At 36.7% G+C, this 19,563-nt stretch overlaps 1 protein-coding gene across 2 annotated transcripts in view; it reads left to right on the plus strand.

Moving 5' to 3' along the window:
- Positions 1 to 11,920, plus strand: part of marveld2b (MARVEL domain containing 2b) — a 39,002-nt gene extending 27,082 nt beyond the window's left edge. For both annotated transcript variants that reach the window (XM_069936609.1, XM_069936616.1), the window contains exons 6-7: positions 9,385 to 9,435; positions 10,255 to 11,920. In XM_069936609.1, coding sequence (XP_069792710.1) covers positions 9,385 to 9,435; positions 10,255 to 10,371 — 168 coding nt within the window. In that variant the 3' untranslated portion in view covers positions 10,372 to 11,920. The remainder of the gene's footprint in view (positions 1 to 9,384; positions 9,436 to 10,254) is intronic.
- Positions 11,921 to 19,563: the final 7,643 nt, after the last annotated feature.

Genomic DNA, 19,563 nt, shown 5'->3' on the forward strand with positions numbered 1-19,563 from the left:
CATTTGTTCAAAGGATAAGAATCTACTTCCTGAAAAACAATTTTCTATTCTTTTAATCCCTTTTTTTTCCATTTTCTAAAGGAAAGGTTGTCTATTGTAAAAGGGAGTAGCTTATTCTGCGTCAATATTAGTTTTGGTATTTGATAATTTGTTTTATTTCTTTCTACATGAATCTTCTTCCATATATTGAGGAGATGGTGTAATACTGGAGAAGTTCTATGTTGTACCAATTTTTCGTCCCATTTATATAATATGTGTTCAGGTATCTTTTCCCCTATTTTATCTAATTCTAGTCTCTCCCAGTCTGGTTTTTCCCTTGTTTGGTAAAAATCTGATAGGTACCTTAATTGTGCGGCTCTATAATAATTTTTGAAGTTTGGCAATTGTAAGCCTCCTTGTTTATACCATTCTGTTAATTTATCTAGTGCTATCCTCGGTTTCCCCCCTCTCCATAAAAATCTCCTTATTATTTTCTTTAACTCTTTGAAGAATTTTTCTGTCAGTTGTATAGGCAATGCCTGAAATAAATATAGTATCCTTGGAAAAATGTTCATTTTAATACAGTTTATCCTTCCTATCAGTGTTAGTGGTAGCTCTTTCCAATGCTCTAAATCGTCCTGTAATTTTTTCATTAGTGGATTGTAATTGAGTTTATATAATTGGCCTAGATTTTTGTTTATTTGCACACCTAGGTATCTTATTGCCTGCATTTGCCATCTGAATGGGGATTTCTCCTTAAATTTTGAGAAATCCGCGTTATTCATAGGCATTGCTTCACTTTTATTTACGTTTATCTTGTATCCCGACACTTCTCCATATTCCTTCAATTTCTTATATAGTTCTTTTATTGATAGTTCTGGTTCTGTTAAGTACACTATCACATCATCCGCAAATAGACTGATTTTATATTCCCTGTCTTTTATTTTTATTCCTTTTATATTATTATCTATTCTTATCGATTCTGCTAGTGGTTCTATAGCTAGCGCAAACAATAATGGTGATAGTGGGCATCCCTGCCGCATTGACCTGCTTAAGTTAAATTGCTTTGATACATGTCCATTTACTGTCACTTTCGCTAACGGTCCCTTATATAATGCTTTAATCCAATTAATATACTTCTCCGGTAAACTGAATTTTTGCAATACTTTGAACAAGTAATTCCATTCTACTCTGTCGAAGGCCTTCTCTGCGTCTAAAGCAACTGCTACTGCCGGTGCTTTATTTCCTTCTACTGCATGAATTAAGTTAATAAATTTACAAATATTGTCTGATGTGCGTCTTTTTTTGATAAATCCAGTTTGGTCTAAATTTACCATTTTCGGTCCCTGTTCTGCTAATCTGTTTGCTAATAGTTTAGCTATTATCTTATAATCTGTTTAGCAGAGATATTGGTCTATATGACGCTGGTGAGAGTGGATCTTTCCCTTGTTTTAGTATCACTGTAATTATTGCTGTTTTACATGAATCTGGTAAGTTTTGTGTCTCATCAATCTGGTTGATTACATCCAGGAGGGGCGGTATTATTAGATCTTTAAATGTTTTGTAGAATTCTATTGGGAGTCCATCCTCTCCTGGTGTCTTATTATTTGGTAAATTTTTTATTATCTCTTGTATTTCTACTGTTCCAAATGGTTCTGTTAATTTATTTTGTTCCTCTATTTGTAGTTTTGGTAGTTCAATTTTAGTCAAAAATTCATCTATTTTCCCTTCTTTCCCTTCGTTTTCAGTTCGGTATAATTGTTCATAGAATTCTCTGAAGTTTTCCTTAATTTCTTTTGGATTATATGTAATTTGTTTGTCTTTTTTCCTTGTTGCCAATACCATTTTTTTAGTTTGCTCTGTCTTAAGCTGCCATGCTAAGATTTTGTGTGTTTTTTCACCTAGTTCATAATATTTCTGTTTTGTCTTCATTATATTCTTCTCCACCTTATATGTTTGTAATGTTTCATATTTTATTTTTTTATCCGCCAATTCTCTTCTTTTGGTTGTATCTTCCTTTATTGCTAATTTTTTTCTATGTTTATTATTTCCCTTTCCAACTGCTCTGTTTCCTGATTATAGTCCTTCTTCATCTTGGTTGCATAACTTATTATTTGTCCTCTAATGAATGCTTTCATTGCGTCCCATAGTATAAACGTATCTTCCACTGATTCCGTATTTACTTCAAAGTACATTTTTAATTGTTTTTCAATAAATTCTCTAAAATCCTGTCTTTTAAGTAGCATGGGGTTTAATCTCCATCTATACATTCTTGGAGGGATGTCCTCTAGCTTTACTGTCAGTATTAAGGGTGAATGGTCCGATAGCATTCTCGCTTTATATTCTGTTTTTCTTACTCTATCCTGCATACTAGCTGATAACAAAAATAGGTCTATTCTTGAGTATGTTTTATGTCTAGTCGAGTAGTATGAGTATTCCTTTTCTTTTGGGTTTTGTTTCCTCCATATGTCCACAAGTTTCATTTCTTGCATTGATTTAATTATAAATTTGGTTACTTTGTTCTTCCTGTTAATATTTTTCCCCGTTTTATCCATATTTGAATCCAAATTCAGATTGAAATCCCTTCCTATTAGTATGTTCCCTTGCGTATTAGCTACCTTCAAAAAGATATCTTGCATAAACTTTTGATCTTCTTTGTTAGGTGAATATACATTGAGTAGATTCCAAAACTCCAAATATATCTGACATTTTATCATAACACATCTCCCTGCTGGATCTATTATTTCCTCTTCTATTTTAAATGGCACATTTTTGCTAATTAATATAGCCACTCCTCTTGCTTTTGAATTATACGATGCTGCTGTTACATGTCCTACCCAATCTCTCTTTAATTTCTTGTGCTCCAATTCAGTTAAGTGTGTTTCTTGGACAAATGCTATATCTATTTTTTCCTTTTTCAGTAAATTTAGTAGTTTCTTCCTTTTAATTTGGTTATGTATTCCATTAATATTTAGAGTCATATAGTTCAGCGTAGCCATTTTATATTTTGTTTATCTTCTCTTTCCGTTTTTACATCATTACCTTTCCTCCTTTTCCATTTCTGTTTTCTTATTTTCAACTCTTTATAAGACAACATTCCTACAACATCCAACATTTTCCTTATTCTCCTATTTCTATCTTCTTTAGCCCCAATCTCCCCTTCCCCTCCTGAGTTGTCCTTTATCCCTTGTCGGACAACCACATCTCCCCTCTCCATTTGGATTTGCGAATCCACTCGCAAGCGTCAACTGATTTTGCAGTGACCGCTCTTTTCCCCCACCCAACCCCCATCCAGAAAAGATTTCACTTTTCATATGTCACAAAGGTCACTCTTTTAATTCCCTCCTTATTCTCTCTATTCCATTACCTTCCCTTATTAATTCTTGTCTATACTATCTATGTTTTCCTCTAATTACAGATACTTTTACGTATGCCCATTGTCTCTATTCACTCTTATACCTCTTTACCCGCATACATATCAATCGTGGTCATTTTTACCCTCATTACCCGTCTTCATCCCTCAGTCTATTTTTGTCTTTACCCACATACATATCAATCGTGATCATTTTTACTCTCATTACCCGTCTTCATCCCTCAGTCTATTTTTGTAATTGTTCTGCAAATTTTCGTGCTTCTTCTGGATCCGAGAACAGTCTGTTTTGTTGTCCTGGAATAAATATTTTCAATACCGCAGGATGCTTCAGTGTAAATTTATATCCTTTCTTCCATAAAATCGCTTTTGCTGTATTGAACTCTTTTCTCTTCTTTAGGAGTTCAAAGCTTATATCTGGATAAATGAAGATTTTTTGCCCTTTATACTCCAGTGGTTTGTTGCCCTCTCTTACTTTTTCCATTGTCTTCTCCAGTACCTTTTCTCTTGTAGTATATCTTAGGAATTTTACTACAATAGATCTTGGTTTTTGTTGTGGTTGTGGTTTAGGGGCCAATGCTCTATGTGCCCTTTCTATTTCCATTTCTTGCTGTAGTTCTGGACATCCTAGGGCCTTAGGGATCCATTCTTTTATAAACTCCCTCATATTCTTGCCTTCTTCATCTTCCTTAAGGCCCACTATCTTTATGTTATTTCTTCTGTTATAATTTTCCATTATATCTATTTTTTGGGCTAGTAATTCTTGTGTCTTTTTAGTTTTTTTATTAGATTCCTCCAATTTCTTTTTTAAGTCTTCTACCTCCATTTCTGCTGCTATTGCCCGTTCTTCCATCTTGTCCATTTTTTTCCCCATTTCTGTTAAGGTCATATCCATTTTATTTATTTTCTTTTCTGTGTTGTTTATTCTTCTTCTTAAATCATTGAATTCCTGTGTTTGCCATTCTTTAAATGACTCCATGTATCCTCTAACAAGAGCAAGTATATCCTTTACCTTGCCTTTCCCTTTATCTATTTCACTGTATTCTTCCTCTTCTTCTTCCTCTGGGTTGGCCATCTGTTGTTTCTTTGATGCCCTTTCCTCCTCTTCTTTCTTGTTTCCTTTGCCTTCTGTGGTCTCTTCTTGCTGCAGGTGTTCTCCAGCTGTCGTTGCCGGCTGTGGAGATCGACTCCCCGGCTGGTCCCCCCTCCCGTCGGTGTGTTTTTTTGCATGCGCGGTTGCGCACTTTTACTCGGCTCTGCGAGCCATTTTTGTAGTCCTATTTCTACCGACCTGAGGTAGTGGGCTCCTCTCTCCACAGCGGGCCTCTTCGGACAGGTAAGGCCTTCACCTTTTTCCTCCGTTGTCTTCTCTTCCTCTCTTCTTTCCGTTGATTTTGATTTTTCTCCTTTTGTCTCCATCTTCTTTCCACCTTTATACTCACTTTTCTTTAACTTGTATTTCTGTGCCTTTGTATTTTCTCTTGTTTTTCCCGACTTTTCTGGAGAGGGCTGGAGTTCACCGTCCGGCCACTACTCCATCACGTGACTCCCGAGGCTAGCTGTAGTGATGGGGGATTCATTAGTGAAGGGAACGGATAAGAGTTTTTGTGCAAGAGATCAGGAATCCCAAATGGTATATTGCCTCCCAGGTTCCAGGGTCTGGGCTATCTCTGAGTTTGTGGCATTCTAAAAGGGGAGGGGGAGCAGCCAGATGTCATGGTCTATGTAGTGGATAGTCAAGGAAGCCAAAGATATTCCTGCCAACTTCATCTATGAGAAATGCGTCCAACTGCAGCTCCTTGTAAACCATGTTAGAGAATTGAAGCTGGAGTTGCATGAACGCTGTTCATGTGGTTCTCCAGAGAGTTCGGGGAGTTCAGTGTTGTTAACCTTCCAAGTTTGCTACCTGTGTAAGGTGCTGGTGAGGTTTAAAAATGGGATAATGCAGCTAAATTGCAGGAGGGAAGGCTTCAGATTTCTGCATCCTTGGGCTCTCATCCAAGGAAGATACCAGCAGGACAGTTTGCATCTAAAACTGGAGTTGCACTGATATCCTTACAGGAAGGATTACTAGTGTTGCTCCGAGGAGTTTAAACTCGATGTGCAGTGGGATGAGAACCAGAGTGCCAGAGCAGATAAGGTCATTGAACCAATACAGATTAAAGAGGAGGAGGTGCTTGCTATCTCAAAATGGATAAATCCCTAGAAGAAACCATCTAAACTTGACTGCTTCACAGGGAATGGGCCCATAAACTTTGAGCAGAGTCCTAAGGGGCCATGGCCAATAAAAAGGTTGAGAATGACTGATGATAATGTGATAAATTGGATCAGCAAGTTTGTGGATGATACAAAGATTGGAGGTGCTGTGGATAGTAAGGAAGGCTTTCAAAGCTTACAGAGGGATCTGGACCAAGTGGAAAATGGGTTGAAAATGGCGGAATTTAATGTAGTTGAGTTTGAAGTGTTGCATTTTGGAAAGATGAACAAAGGTAGAGCATACATGTAAGTCACTGAGGAATGCAGTAGAACAGAGGGATCTGGAAATACAGTTACGTAATTCCCTAAAAGTGGCATCACAGGTCCTAAAGAGAGCTTCATAAATCAAAGTACAGTATTACATTTTGTAGTTGGGATGTTATGATAAAATTGTACAAGATATTGGGGAGGCCAAATCTGGAGCATTGTGTGCAGGACTGGTCCTTTAAATGTAGGAAATCTTTTTTTTAATTGAAAAGAGTGCAGAGAACATTTACCAGGATGATGCCAGGACTTGAGGAACAGAGCTGCAGGGTAAGGTTAAACAGGTTAGTACGTTATTCCCTGGAAGATGGAGATATACAAAATTATGGTTATTGATAGAGTAAATGCAAGTAGACTTTCTCTACTGAGGTTAAGTAGATACAAACCAAAGGACATTGGTTAAGGGTGAAAGGGGAGAAGTTTAAGGGGAACATTGGGGGGAAATTTCTTCACACAGTGGTGGGAGAATGAAATGAGTTGCCAGCTGAAGGGTTGAATACTGGCTCAATTTTAACATTTAAGAGCAATTTGGACAAGAATTTAGATTGGAGGGATATGGAATAGTAGCAGGTCAGTTGGACTAGCAGAATAATAGTTCAGTACAGACTAGAAGGGCCTCTTCTATGCTGTAAAGGTCTGTGGTCCAATACAGCTGGTAACTTGACTCGGTGCAATTCCATGGTTTTGAAACTCACCCATATGTAACCAGAGTAGCTGCAATGCAATTATAAATGTTTTAGTGACTGTATCAGCAAGATACTTAACCTGCAAGTCAATGTAGTCTTGTATATTAAACTTTGGTGAACATTTCTTATTTCAGGAAAGTGGTCAGGTGTGACAGAATATAGAGATGTTTTTGGGAGATAAATTGGAGCAGGTTTTAGTGTAGGTCACATACAAATACTTTAAAACAGATCTTATTTAAAATACTGGAGCTAGACCTGTCAGGGCCAACAGTCTTTGTAGAAGCTTTGGAGAGTGCCCAAGAGACTTCACTTGTGGATTGTTGTTTACAAAAAAGCAACAGGTGAAACTTGCTGTTCTAAGAGGGTCATGTGGTTTTGCAAGCAGAGGGAGTAAAACAGGCTTTCTCTCAGAGAGAGAGAGAGAGAGATCAGTTCTATAGTTTTAGTCAGTAGGAACTGGAACAGGACAAGCTGGCAAGCTTGTGGAAAATCCCATTTTGGAAGACTGGTTGTGAGTACTTAGTTCAGCCTGGTCAAAGCCCTTGTGGTTCATGCAAGAGAAGAGGACTGGCTGTCTAATGTTTCACTTGGAATAAGAGAAACAAAAAGGCACTCTGTGGTTTCATGAAAGAAAGAGGTTATCATCTGGAGAACTCTGAGGGGGCAAGTTTCTTCGCCAAGACACTGAAGTGGCTGATTTAAAAAAAAAAAAAAAAAATCCGTTGTGGGTGTCAGCGTACAACGAATCTCTCTGAAAGCCAACAAAAGCCTTCCTCAGCGGTAACCATTTACCTTTCAAGCACCAAAGCCTGGTGAACTTTATAAATATTAAATTCTGTGCACAGTCTAAGAATTGCCTGCAACCAGTGAACTTGGATGAATTTGAAGTGAGATTGGACTGTGAACCAAAGAACTTTTCTGAACTTGCACACACATTACATACACATGTGCTTAGAATTAGAAGGGGGTGAAGTTAGGTTAGTTAAGTTGATAGTGATAAGTTAAAGTGTGATTCTATTTTCATCTTTAAAAATAATTAAAGGCAACTTTTGTTTAAGTAACTACTCATCATGATGAATATCTATTGCTCCTGGGTTTTGGGGTCCTCTGTGCATGTAACATCAGGTTTTAACATGGTGCTGCTGTTCATTATTATCACCACAGACAATAATAATTTAAGTGTAAATAATTTTGTTTTTTAATCTAAAATAAACTTCTGATTGTTCAGGATTGTATTTTTTTAAATTTTTTAAAAAATTTAATTTTCAACACAGTAGAAGCAGATTCTGGCCATGCTGTCCAATTACATCCTACAACCCCATACTTTTCCAGAGCACTTGGGTAAAACCAACATAAGTCACTGGGTGACTTGCCAGATTCTAATCTGGGTCCGTGATGCTGTAATGGTGTGGCACTAACTGCTTTGCTAACCATTGCTACCAATGTGGCCTAGTGTTAACCCATAAAATGCATTCACAATTTAATTTTGGAGAGCAAAAGGGTGGAGCATTACTTGTGTTCTCAGGAGTTTGTTGGTCATCAAGAATGCAATCTTCTTCAGGAAGACCACCTCCTAACATGTGTGAGAGATGTTTAAGGATGACAAAGAAACCAGTTACTTCAGTTGTTAAAATAAAATATTACCATCTCCAAGAAATTGATTTCCCCATTTTAAGAAAATACCATAAGAAACAAACTGTTAGCCCTGCAGCCTCTTCCATCATTTGCAAAGATTGTGGCCCATCTTCATGAACCCAGAACCTTCTCATGCCCTCATAGACATGTCTTCACCTCCACAACAGTCCGTGGTGGAGAATGAGAAAGGTTTGTAATCCTCTGAGGTTCAACTGTCTAAAATAGATGACCCTAGTTCTAGGGGAAACATCCAGTTGGCCTCAGAATCTTGGCTTCCAATAGATTACCTTTCATTCTTCTAAACTAAAGTTCATTTGGGCCCAGCCTGCTCAATCTTTCACACTCAAGCCTTTTCATCACAGGAATTGAGCAAGGGAACTACTTCTGCATTGCAAGCACATCTTTCCTTAAATATGAATACCATTCAACAGTATTTATTCAAGTGTAATCTCACCAATATCCTGTAAAGTTAAATCTCTCTCCCCCTACTTTACTCTGTAATAAAAGGCCACATTGCTTGAGGCTTCCTAATTATCCCACAGTGGATTAACTTATTTCATACCATCTCCCAAAGATCTCTTGGATTGCCAAAATAGTGCAATACAGATCCTATTTTGAAAATTTGATTTTTTTTTTTCATCCTTACTTTCAAAGAAGTTGCATGCATGTTTTCCATATTCTCAATATGGCAACTTATTACCCACTGTCTTACCCCATCTGAATGTTTTTAAGGTTCTTTGTATCCTCATAACAGTTTGTTGCTATTTTTTTGTGTAACATCTAATTAATTTCTTTGGGCATTCCGTTGGTCTAATTTGGTGCAGATTCAACAGGCACATTTTACAGTCTTGAGAGCAGAACAGCCTTGTGAGAGGCTTACCTTCAGGCAGATCAATTGCTTTGCTATATCTTGTATCCGATTGAGGGTACCAAAAAGCTCTGATTTCCTGCACTAAGGTGTGGGAGTGCTTTGAAGTTGCTTGCCTTTATCTCTCTGGCCCATGGCAAAACACATCTTGCATCTGGGTTGAAATTCACAGGATTTTATCTTTGATAAACTTTTTAATGGTGGAGGAAAGTAAATAGTAAGTAAATTACCTATAAATTCATTATCATACTTTAATATTCATCTACCAGATACCTGTATTTTAGATTAAAATCTAATTCAGCATCTGCATTTTTTTAAAACCTTAGGAGTATGACAGGATTGCCACGGTTTTCCACAAGTATCAGAAGAAGAAAAATGTGAGTATAAAATTGGCATTTTTCAAAGAAATGTATCTGTTCAATTCATCAAGTTCATAAATGGAAAAAATTTGATTTAGCCATGATAAGAAATATGAAAATAATGACAGTTTATTGTCAAAACATTGAACAATATACATCTGCCCCAAAATTATTTCTTGATACAACTGAACAGGTAATTAAAGAAAAAGCAAATAAATTTATATACATTAAATAAAAAAACAAAAGCTTGGCAGATAATATTCAAGATAATTAATGTGCACCCTTGATGTTGGCTGATGTTTGGTGTCCTAGATGACAGTTGAAATTGCAGAAAAGCAGGTGCACTGACAAAACAAGCAAGCTTAATTCTACACAAAGCCATGTTTGACTTGTGGAAAATAATGATTGTTGCAGTTGATTATCATCATGTATCAGTTTCCAAAATAAGTGAATATTCACACCTTGGTTCCTGCATTTTGATATTTTTGCCTCTCTCAAACTGAGTAATGTTTGGGTATCACAACCACATGGGCCACAGGTGAGCTTTTCCTATCCATCTGTTATGTATATTTATAATACTTGTAAAGCTGGGAAATAAGAGCTCAAACTTTGGAAAAGGTCTATCCCTAACTGGAGTTTGAAACTTTGGTGGAAAAAAAAAATTGAAAAATGGTGTAAAGCACATTTTTTAAAAAAATCATTAATTGAAATGGTTCACAATGGTGTTACTTTAAATACAAGAAAATTAGGAATGAATATGCTATAAATTATTTCATGCACATTTAGTGACTAAATTAATTTAAATTAACATGAAACTGAAATACTTTTTTTGTGCAGGATCCCACATTCTTGGAAAAAAAAGAACGATGTGAATATTTGAAAAACAAACTCTCCCATATCAAACAAAGAATTCAAGAATATGACAAAGTCATGAACTGGAATGACCAGTTGTAAGAAGGTCACAGTTTTAGATAAGCCCTGCAGCAAGTCTTGTTCTTTGCAACTTCATTATCCTGAAGCAAGAGAAAGAAAAACTACAGATGCTGGTAAACTGAAATAAAAACAGAAAATCTGGCAGCATCTGTGGAAAGAATGAACAATAATGAAAAATTACCTCCCTCCGGAATAGGCTTTGGTTGCTGGTCGAAAAGACTTTGTCTGAAGACCTGAAATGTTCACTGTTTTCCTCTCTACAGATGCTGTCTGAACTACTGGATGTCTCTAGTTTTTGTTTTATTGTGCAACTTGACCACTTTGATAACTTTTATTTTTCTATAATTACGATCTTTCTTATTGTACAGTACTTGCTGAGAGAAAAAATAAAATACCTTTTTAATCTGTTAATTTAATGTTTAGATCTTGTGTGCACGTATTCCATTTAGTGTAAATATGCATATTTTTTGATATTTGTAACAGGTTTAGATAATACTTTTATATGAATCCCTTTGTTTATATATAGTATGTATGAATAAGATAAATTAAGAGTTCTTTATCATGGCATCTATTCAGTAATCTCAGCCATCGAATTTGCTGTGTTTTTGTGAACATGGAATGGTTAGGCTGAACAGTGAAATTCTGAAACCTAAACCTACATTTGGGGCAAAAATAAATGAAGAACTGAAATAACCTTTGAAATCTTGAATAACATGTCTGGGAGTCACAAGTACAGTATATATGACTAAAATTTATTAAGACATAATTAGGATGTTGAAAGCAACTATCCAGTGTTTCACTAACTACACCCTGCTGCTTTTAATCATTTTGATATGTATACCCACTCTGATGTCACCATTTATGCCTTTCTTGACATTCAACATTAATGTTTCTGTAGTCATGTGTAAAGAAAATATACCAAAAAATGTGTATGAGTATGTAGAATAGCTATACCATGCTTAAAAATTGATAAGTTGATGGGATAGAGTGAAATTGCTCAAGGGTAAATTGATTTCAGATGCAAGAAAGACTGAAATCTGCTTCTTGATGCAGCTGATGTTAAACCTTGGGTCGGTACAATTGATGTTCTGGCCTGAGTTTAATTTGTAAGCTTGTTTTTGTTTCTTCCAAAACAATTTCTGCTTTTTGTTTTTATGACTGAGATTTGAGCCAAATAATCTATTTGAATATTGCATATTTTAGTACAGATTGAAAAATTTACTTTTATAATTTTTATTTGGCCACATGCACCTTTTAATATCAAAATGTGCCTTTTTAAGGGATTGAGAATTCTACTAACAACCATTTTAAGTAAGATTAAACAATTGTTTAGCTTCTGGAAGCTTGAGTTCAGTCCATGGAACCATGTGAAATTGTATAATAAAGCTTTAACAAGTGTACAGCATGAAGTTAATTTTCTGAAAAATAAATCATACTGTCTAGTTATAACTAATTATTCTTGATTTGTGCATAAAACTGTGTAATGTTGCACTGTGATATGGTGAGAAGCAAATGCAAGAACCATCTGATATTAGAATCCGGAGCAAAAAAAATAAACTGGAGGAACTCAGCAGGATGTGCTGCATCTTTTTGGGGTAGAGAGGGATCTTTGCAGGAAACAATACTCCCTACCCCTGCCCCAATTGATTATGCCTCTCCCACCTCATGCATGCTTCTAAACCTGAAAAATAACTGAAATGTTTAAGAAAAAAAAAATTAGATGGCTCCATGGGTAGAATGGGTTTATTTAGGACATTACAGCATAGGCCTTTCGGCCCATGATGTTGTGCCGACCAAGTTAGTTTTCTGAAAATAAGTCTTTATTTTGCTGTTTCCTTTTTCCATCTATTCCAACCATGATAAATTCAATTTTTACTCAGTATATCTTAATCTAATGTGTGTTTTCTTATAGAATAAAGCAGTCTGCATCATTTGGAAACGTTTAGCTTGTTCTGTTACATAAGACACCAGAGAAATAACTTGAAGTGGAATTTGAAATTGCATGAAACCTAAGTTTGTATCATTTGCTGGAAGCTATTCTTTAAATTACAATCGATACTAATTTTCCCCTTGTATCAGCCACAAAATGACTTAAAATGCTTGCAGTGGTATTAATTTTGACCAGGAAAGAACATCTGTTATGAGGCTAGGGCTCTTTTCCTTGGAAAACAATGGATGTGGTGAGCTGATAGAGGCCTTAAAATTAAAGGGTTTAATTATATAAATTTGAGGGATTCAAAAGTTTAAGGGTTACAAAAAATGTGAATTAATGCTAAACAAGTTATTTACTGAAAGTAATTAATCCAAAAACCAGCTGTTAATGGGATCACATTGTAGTTGACAGAAATGGAAGCTGGTGGGGAGAAGTGAGAACCAAGCTAGGGTGACAGCAGACATGGGAGAGATGTGACTAAAGTAGGGAGGAAGCAGTGTTTTAAATTTAATGGGTCAATTTCTCACTCATCACAAAAATGATTAAGTATCCCTTTGAAACAGCAAAGGTCAGAATGCTGGTAAATGGGCTTAGAGTCAGACAGTGTGGAAACAGGCCTTTCAACCCAACTTGCACATGGCAACTAAAATGACCCACCGACTTGTGTTTGGTCCATTTCCCTTTAAACTGTAGACTGCACATAGATGTAAAAAAAATAGAGAGTTATTGGTGTGAGGTGGAAAGGGTTAGATTGTTGTGGAGCAGGTTTTCATTGGTCAGCACAACATCATGGGAGAAGGGCCTACGCTGTAATGTCCCAAATAAACCCATTCTACTGTTAGGTCTGCTTTGTTCGAGAATGAGTGAGTCAGACACCAGACTGAGTCGAAATCAAGGTTCTTTATTACCGGATTGTAACACTTGCAACCAACAGTGTTAGTTGGAGAAGGCGCATTCTCCCGATATCAGCAAGTGGTGTTTTTTTAATACCTCAGGACACGCACTTAGTAAATTATCATACCATTACATTGTCCAATGAATAAGCTGTTGCTACCCTTCTCTGTTAGTCTGCTGCACATCATCTTGTTATTGCCACACTTATCTTGAGCGTACAAGGTCACACCTGCATCCTGTTACTCCTTAGTACTGGGTGACTCCTTCTCCGGTCCCAATTCATGATGTTTTTACCTTACACTACCCATGGAGCCATCTAATTTTTTTTCTTAAACATTGCAATTGTGTCTGCCTCAACCACTTATGCCAGTATGTTCCATACACCCACTACTAACCTGTGTGTATTTTTTTAAATAAACATTACCTCTCAGGTTCCTATCAAACCTCTTTCTTACCACTCCCTCCCCCTCACCTTAAACTCATGTCCTCTTGCTACTGATCTTCCCTACTCTGGGCAAAAGACTCACCTAATCTATTCTTCTCATGAATGTATATACTTCTGAGGTCCCTGTTATGAGTATGAAAACAGATTCAATGAGTCTCAAAAGCAGACTCTGAATGCAGTTTTGTAATAAATGATTTTATTTACAAAAGACGGGTGTTGGAAAGCTTGCACATGCACGTGCAAGTGTGGGAAAGTAGTAGCGACATTAAAGCATGCGTACAATTTAGGGATGAATGTGGGAAAATCTCAGCAGGGATGAAACATGCACACATACAACGAACAGGGTATATATAATTATCAAGGAAAAATCACTACAATGCCCCACCATCCCTTGACTCAGTGCAGACAGGGCTCCATGCTACTAGGGACACTAATTAAACACTCCCAACCCTTTTAAAAGTGCATATCTTACCAAGAATTTCTCTAGCACCCTTCCGTGGTTCTAGCCCTGGAATGAAGCAGCATGGTTTCAAGATGGCAAAGAGAAAAAAACCAAGCATACATAGCGCCTTTTCTAATGCTCGAGGGCTGAGAGGTCCAGCGCAGGTTGTAAGCAGGCACCGAATGGCTTGCCACCAGTAAGGTTAAGCTAATTACAAAGGTCAATGACCCCAGGCCAAGTACAAAGGAATTTATATTAGCCAATGGCAAGATGTGCACTAATGGGTGGTGTGTCTTCTGAGGGCAGCACAAGACAGCCACGACCCTCACAATACAGTCCCTCATCTTCCTGTGCTCTAAAGCAGTGGTTCTTAATCTTTTTCTTTCCACTTGCATACCACTTTAAGTAATCCCTACTCCATCAGTGCTGTGATTAGTAAGGGATTGCTTAAATTGGTATGTGAGTGGGAAGGGAAGGTTGAGAATCACTGCTCTAGACCCAATTGTTACTGAAGTATTTTGCTTGAGAAAAATTGTCATTGGCCCATTTCCTTTGGAGTTACGAAATCATGCACATAACGAGTCAATTAGGTATGATTAAAACAATGGTTTTCAAACTTTTTCTTTCCACGCACATCCCACCTTAAGTAATCTCTTACTAATCACAGAGCATCTATGATACAGGGATTACAAATGTGGACTAAAGGGCCTGTGAGTGCCTCTATAACTGAATCCACTGCTGGAAAGAAACTCATTATTCAATCCCTCTTTAATTGTACACAATTTGCATTAGCATCTTTTTACGTTATGTGACGAATATCTTCTGCAGAAACAGATGTTGTGATGTGCAATCTATTGTGTTTGTTTTTAAACATCCAGTAAAACAACCACTGGGACGTTTCCAAGAATTTTTTAAAAATCCCCATAGGGACATCATGGTGCAACCCTCTGCATGTGCTTGCATATCTGAAAATGGAATGCACCACTTATTACTGGGTCTTACAGCAGTGAATGGCTCAGTGGTTTTGGAGCTTCCTTTGGTTTGAGATATTATCAGTTGCAATATAATAGGGCCATGGATGTGAAGACCACCAAAGACATGTTTTCTCTCTCAAAGGAAGAATTTTAAGATGCTGAAATGTGCAGGTGTGGAGTCCTTACTGATTTGCTGAGTTAACTAATATTTGCAATCAAGTCCCTGATTGGACATGAACTAGTCAACTTGTTAAACTCCAAAATCCATACCTGTTCTTAAATAACAAGTTCAAGTCTATTATCATCTGACTGTACATATACAAACAAAACAACATTTTGCTGGACCATGGTGTACACACTTACACAGACCATATTGTTAAGAGGTACATTATATTTTATATTATATATAAATATGTCTTTAAAAGGGATAGATTGTGGGACTTTAGTGTAGGTCACTTCACAGACAGATACTTACACTTCACATCTCATTCAAAATGCAAGAGCTTTGCTGAAAGTGAGACATGCAGGCACCAGTGGCTTTGCAAAAGACAATGGAACTGTTTTGGAAGGAATTTTTAAAAAAAGGTGCAAATAAACAATCCTGGTTTTTGAAGGCTGCAACTTGGCAAGCTGGCAGGTTTGTTAAAACCCCATTTTGAAGACAGGTTGTGAGTTCTGAGTTCAGCCTGGTCAAAACCCTTGTGGTCCCTACAAGAGGAAATGGCTGGCTAGAGTGTTTTTCCTGAAATAAGGGAAACAAGAGGAACTCTGTGGTGACCTGGAAGAAGAGGTTATCATTTGGAAAAGTTTTTTGGCAAGACACTGAAGTGGCTGGTTGGAGGAAATCAGTTTGTGTGTGACCAACGAGCAACAAATTTCTCTCTCTGAAACTGACAAGAACCTTCCTGAGCAATAAGCACCAGAGCCTGGTGAAAATTCATAAATGTTAAATTCTGTGCACAGTATAAGAATTGCTTGATACAGTGAACTTGAAGGAGCAAGAAGTGAGATTGGACTGTGAACCAAAGAACTTTCCTGTCGTGCGTTGAATGACTCAAAGACTTGTAGACTCGAACCAAGGCTTTTATTACCAAAAGAATGGAGTGTAGTACATCGAGGTCGACCAGCCCAGACTGACCTGGATCTGGTTAGGTGCAGCACTTATGACCTGGCCAGTAGGTGTGGCTACAGCTCTCAGCCAATCATTTAGCACTATATACAAATATGTACAGAGGTGATAGGATCCCATACTATCACACACATTACATACACGTGCACTAGAATTAGAAGGGGGTTAAGTTAGGTTAAGTTAATAGTAATAAGTTAAAGTTTGATCCTGTTTTTAATGTTTAAAGAAAATAAAAAGCAGGTTTTGTTTAAATAACCATTTGTCTTGGTGAATTTCTATTGCTGCTGGGTTTTGGGGTCCTCTGGACTCATAACAATATAATCACAGCTAGCTTTTTCCAGCTCCACACTATTGCCAAAATAAAATTCCTGTCACTGAAAACCTTGAGAAAGTTATCCATTTAGACTATTCCATCTGTCTTTACACAGGAATTAGTCAGCCACTGATTCAGAATGTGGTAGCAGAACTCCTGACAGGAACCAAGAAAAGGGGCCGTATCTCCCCTATTCTTGCCTCCCTTCACTGGTTGCCAGTGCGGGTCAGGATAGATTTTAAAGTTCTCCAGTTTTTTTACAAATCCATTAATGGACTAGCCCCCTCCTATGATAGTAATCTCTTAATACCCTACTCCACTTCAAGACACCTCAAATTTAGGGGGCTTGGTTGTTTCGCACTCAAATCACAAATTCAGGGGAGATCATGCCTTCGCGATAGCAGCCCACAAACAATGTAACAATATTCCTCTATACATCAAATCAGTCCCTTCCTTTAACTCTTAAATCCAGACTGTAGTTGTATTTTTATTCGCAAGAGTTTGGAAGTCATTGTTGATTGTTACCATGTTTTATGTACAATTCTAAACCTTGGGTACCCATTTTATACTGCACTCTAAATAGCTGCTTAAGTTAAGATGTAATTTATGATCTGTAAAACACTTTGGTCAATGTGAGTTGTTTTAAATGTGCTATATAAATAAATTAAACTAATCTAAACAAAGCAGATATAAATAAAGATACAATTTAAAATAAATATATAAATATTTTGGATTTTTTTCAGTTACAGGGTACTGTTCATCAATCTCAAAACTGCCGGAAGAAACCATTTCCCTGCCTGACAGTCCTGATTTTAATGCTCCTGTACCTCATTCCTGATGGAAGTCGGTCAAAGGTAATGTGTACTGAATGGAAGGGTCCTCTATAATTCTTTGAGCCCTATTTAAACAATGCTCCTGATGAATGTCATCAATAGAGGTAAGAGAGACCCCAGTGATCTCAGCTGTTTATCAGCTACCATAACAGATAATGCTGCAGCCAGACGAGACACTCAATTGTGCTTCTCTAAAATGTTGTCAAGATGGGAGCTGGTCGCCTTGCTACAAGAGATCTGTTTCCACAGAGACAACATGATAAGGATTACAGTGAAATGCAAAACCTGAAGATGCTGGAATCTTGAGCAAACAGGAACTCAGCAAGTCAGGCAGCATCTATGGGAGAAATACTCAGTCAACATCTTAATGAAGGGTCTCAACCTACAACATTGATTGACCATCTCTGTGGACGGCCTCTGTGGAAACAGATCTCTTGAAACCTCCTTCCAAGATATCTTACAAAAATGTGCTCAATCTGTTTTATGCACTGACTGGTGTTACTTCAAAAAGGGCATCATCTTCTCAGATAAGAAGATTTATGTAATATCTTGAAAGTAGTAAGACAGTCGCAATGTAGCCATCTCCATCTCCAGTTATTTTAGTTAAAAGTCTTCATAATCCATTCAACCAATATTTTCATACAACCCTTGAAATCATAGTTTTTGCCGAGGAGAGAGCATAAATTAAGGAACCTAATTTATAAAGGTTTATACAACTATAATGTCACATACTAAATTTTATACTCAATGACTCAAGCAATGAGAGCAAGTTGCCATAAACCTTCTTCAACGTCCTATCTACTGGTGTTGCCATTTTGAGGGAGTTGTAGACTTGCACCTTTGTCAATGATATCTCCTAAGAATCCTACCAATTATAATTTACTTTTGTCTTACATTTGACCTCCCAACATCTTAATGTTTGGATTAAACTCCTTCCATTTCTTTTTCCATATTTTCAACAGTTCTGAATCCTGCTATATCCTTTCACAATATTACTCACTATCCACAACTCTGCCAATATTTGTGTCACCTGCAAACTTTTGTATCAGCTTACCTAACTTTTCATTCAAATCATTTAGATATATCCCAAACAGCAGAGCGTCCCGCTACTGACCCTTGCAGAGCTCAGACCTCCAGTTACTCAGAGTGGAAGTAGGTTAGAAAGACTGGAGGGAACACTAAGTTTTTCTTTTATTTCCTTTACTATTTTCTGTTTCTTTAGTTAGTTTGGTTTCTTTTGATGTTTGGGGGGAGGGAAGAGGAGGAAATTACATGTATCCAAAACTTTTTACTAAGAATTTGCAAACATGTTAAAAATGACTTTTCAAAAATGATATTATGTTCGGTTGAAAAATGAAAAATAAAATTTTCAAGAAATAATCCAACAACTTCTCACTGGAATGGAGTTAGTCTACAAGGAGGAAAATGTTCCACTTCAGGATTCAGTCATTGAATCATATGTGCATCGTTGACTCATTCACTCAAGCACTTCAGCTTATAAAAAGACATCTTATCTTGAACTGAAAAAAGATATCTTTTCCATAATTAAACAAGACTTCATCTCTAAATACCACCTATCTAAGGTTAATATATTTCTGTCTTTCCAAGTAAGCGCTATACATTTCTTGGCCACCGCTAAGGCTAAATAGATAAAATAAATCTGATAATCATTTAAGCCTAAGTCAATTAATGATTGCATATTCCCTAATAAAAATATATCAGGATCTAATACAACATAGATATTATATAAACTATTAAATATAGATTGAATACCTTTCCAAAACTGTTGCAATCAATCACAAAACCAAACAGTATGTAAAAAAGTATTGGCCGTCTGATCACAACGAAAACAACAATCTGACTTACTAAGACCAAATTTTTTAAATTTCTCTGGTGTTAAATATAATTGATGTATAAAATTATAATTAACCATCGCTAATCTAGCATTGATCAATTTCCGAATACTATTCTGACAAATTTCCATCCAGGCTTCTTCAGCTATTATAGAACCTAAATCTTTTTCCCATTTCAACTTATCTTTATCCCAATCTGTCTTGCTTTCATTTTCTTGTAAAATACAATACAAATCAGATATATACCCCTTTTTTGGTATGGAAAGTACATATTTCTCAAAACTAGTTTCAGGCAATAAAATCATATGTCGGCCACATATCTGTTTTACAAATGATCTTAACTGATAATACACAAATACAGAATTTCCACTAATACCAAATTTCCTTTGTAATTCCT

The sequence above is a fragment of the Narcine bancroftii genome, chromosome 1 (genome assembly GCF_036971445.1).
Source record: "Narcine bancroftii isolate sNarBan1 chromosome 1, sNarBan1.hap1, whole genome shotgun sequence".
In the NCBI taxonomy this organism is placed as follows: Eukaryota; Metazoa; Chordata; class Chondrichthyes; order Torpediniformes; family Narcinidae; genus Narcine; species Narcine bancroftii.